General features: G+C 38.4%; 1 protein-coding gene across 1 annotated transcript; it reads left to right on the top strand.

The window, feature by feature from the left end:
- Positions 1–1,995: 1,995 nt before the first annotated feature.
- LOC120211130 lies at positions 1,996–2,913 on the top strand. The gene has a single exon (XM_039209747.1). It carries the CDS (start codon positions 1,996–1,998, stop codon positions 2,911–2,913), a length of 918 nt encoding a protein of 305 aa, XP_039065678.1.

Below are 2,913 nucleotides of genomic sequence, written 5' to 3'. Positions count from 1 at the left end.
TCAATTTTTTATCATTAGCCTTACTCCAATGCTTTTTTTTAGATAAGGATGCCTACAAAAAAGGAAAATCCCTAAGGCCTTCCTTACTCTCAACAGTTTACTTCCCATCCCGATGAACCACTTCAATTACAGTCGCACAAAGAGTAGCACTCTCATTAATGCTTTCAAACACATTCTCAACCTGTTGATTAACCTATACGACCTCAGTACTAGGATCAAGCCCCATTACAGAAGCCTCAGCACTAGCTTCAGGAACCAATTCTTCACCAACCTATTTATCTCCCACAGGTTCCCCAAAATTAACTACAACCTTAACTTTCCAAACCTAGCATCATAATGGGATGACATCCAAGACACAGTAACACAAACAGACACAACTAGCCCATCACCCAACATAACATTCAAATACTTTGGAATATTATCACCCACACCAATTTCCATACAAATTTTAGCATACTCTAACTGTTTCTTCGAAGCCGTGATAGAATCCGTATACAATGAAACTCCAATGGCACTAGCAATGTAGCTCAACCCCGTCCTCGAGTAAAGCTCTAAAGGTACATTAAATAGATGCAGCCAAATAGGCATTCTTGAGAGATCAAAATCAAGTTTTCTTAGCCTAGTTCCCACTTTTGAATGATCCATGGCTTATTTTGAATATGCCACGGTTCATTCTCCAATACACAATTTTTAGCATACTCCGAAAAAAAAGGAAAAAACATAAAGATTCTGCTCAGCGAAACTAACCTGAATAGAAGCTTACTTCCCCCAAAATAAATCAACGATACTCTGCATCGAACTGATATTAGTCATCGATCCTATAAATTGACTAACCAAATACAGTTTCCGCTCAGCAATTCCATGCTCCAAAACCTCCACAAGAGGCTGAACCACAGAAACCCTCTCATGAACAATAGGAGGAAAAAATTCCAAAGATTGCCAAGTCGTCCCCACAAACAGTTGCTTCCAATCCAGCTTTGAGGACTCACCCATGAGTAACCAAACAAACAAGAGAAATATATCGCCGAAACAAGCAGAAATTCGTTCAAAACCCCCAGAGAATAAACGAAATCCTCAAACCCCATTAAACCTTCTAATGTGATCCTAGAGAAACTCATTGAGAAACCCTATTTCAATGGTACTAATAAGATAAATTTTTAGTGTGTCGTGATGCATAGTTTTGTTCACTACCAAGAATTATATGATAATATGTGATTATGAAATTTTAAAATTATTTTTATAATTGAGTAAGTATATTTGATCGATTGGTCAAATTATTTATCTTTGTTTCCTTATATTTTCTTAGATTATCAGTTCTAGACTCACTAGAAATATTCCTCTTCCTTCCCCTAAATTATACCTAAATTGATAATGGTCTAATATTTATATGGAGGACGGATGTGGGGTGGGCGGATGCAGTGCAGATAAGGTCTCAAACCCATCACCTACACCTGTCCATGTAGGGTATGACTTTTTACATTCACATCCTCTCACTACTCAATAAACTTATATCCATCACCGCCCCAATTAGACCATATACGGTGCAAAATCCACGAAATTGTACTCGTCTGTCATCCATACACTCTCGGATCATCCCTGTTTGGTACGAGTAATTGTGTTTGCAGGGTGCATGTTGTCGATTAGTTCAAAAAATTTCTAAACGGATATTATCTTGTAATCACTGTAGATTATTCAAATATTATAATCATAATTTTATAATCGTTTAAAAAATGAATGATTATTTTATAATTTTTAAAATTTAAATGACCGAAAATGATTTAAATATAGTTAATCGACCTATAATGTAATTTAACCGGGAAAAAAAAAGAACTAGTCCCACTTGGATAGAATTACGCGTATCCCGACATCCACATATGTTGAATACATCCAAAGTCCAAACGGACTTTTCTCAACCCCATTTTTCCAATTTCCATTCATTATAAATATTAAACATATCATTAGATTTGCCTTAAATCATCTCCTCCTCCTTTCGCCATGACACCGCCGTCACCTCCGCCGTCAAACATCGGCCTCTGGTCCATCCGATCCGAATGCAATTGTATAATCAAGACCAACTCCCGCAACCTCCAAGCTACCATATTCATCTTTCTCTTCCCCATCTCTCTCTCCTTACTCTTCTACCAAGTCTTCCCCATTAAAACCCTTCTCTTCAATCTCCTTTACACCCTCACCATTCCCGTACTCTCTCTCTTCGCCACCGGTTCCACCATTTACAGCGTTTTCCACGGCTTTCACGGTCAACCAGTCAAGTATTCATCCTCCATCAAAGCAGCTTTCACTTCCTTCTTCCCTCTCCTCTCAACTTGGCTTGTAACCCAGCTTATCATTTCCGGGATCGCTTTAATTCTTGGTCTGGCCTTTTTCTCATTATTCAAAGCAACCCAACTTGTAGGCTTCCAAGTTGATCACTCTTCATCTTATTTCATTCTCCTTTGCCTTGCTTACGCGATCACTCTCATGTTTCTTGTCATTCATTTACAAGTGGAGTGGATATTCGCTTATGTTATCGTCGTGGTTGAATCAAGCTGGGGACTTGAACCACTGAAACGAAGTCAAGCCTTGGTTAAAGGAACGAAAGTGGTTGCTTTTAAGATTCTACTGCTGTGGGTCTTCTTCTGTTGGATTGGTGCCTGGAGCTCAATGTTATTAGGGTTGGTTGATTCAGCCGGTGATAAATGGAAACCTTGGCCATCATCTTTTATTAAGATTTTCACCATTCCCGCTGCCTCCTACTACCCGTTCTATATGTTTTATTACTTGGTTATGAATACAGTTTTCTATATGAATTCCAAGGCTCTGCATGGAAAATTTGCAGGAGAATACGTAAGTTTGGCATCTGATCATCATGATGATGATGATGGGACAGTACCTATTGTTGTTTCAAACGTTTAA

Source organism: Hibiscus syriacus, unplaced genomic scaffold (genome assembly GCF_006381635.1).
Source record: "Hibiscus syriacus cultivar Baekdansim isolate YM2019G1 unplaced genomic scaffold, ASM638163v2 tig00109958_pilon, whole genome shotgun sequence".
In the NCBI taxonomy this organism is placed as follows: Eukaryota; Viridiplantae; Streptophyta; class Magnoliopsida; order Malvales; family Malvaceae; genus Hibiscus; species Hibiscus syriacus.
This window is presented reverse-complemented; position numbering and strand designations above follow the sequence as displayed.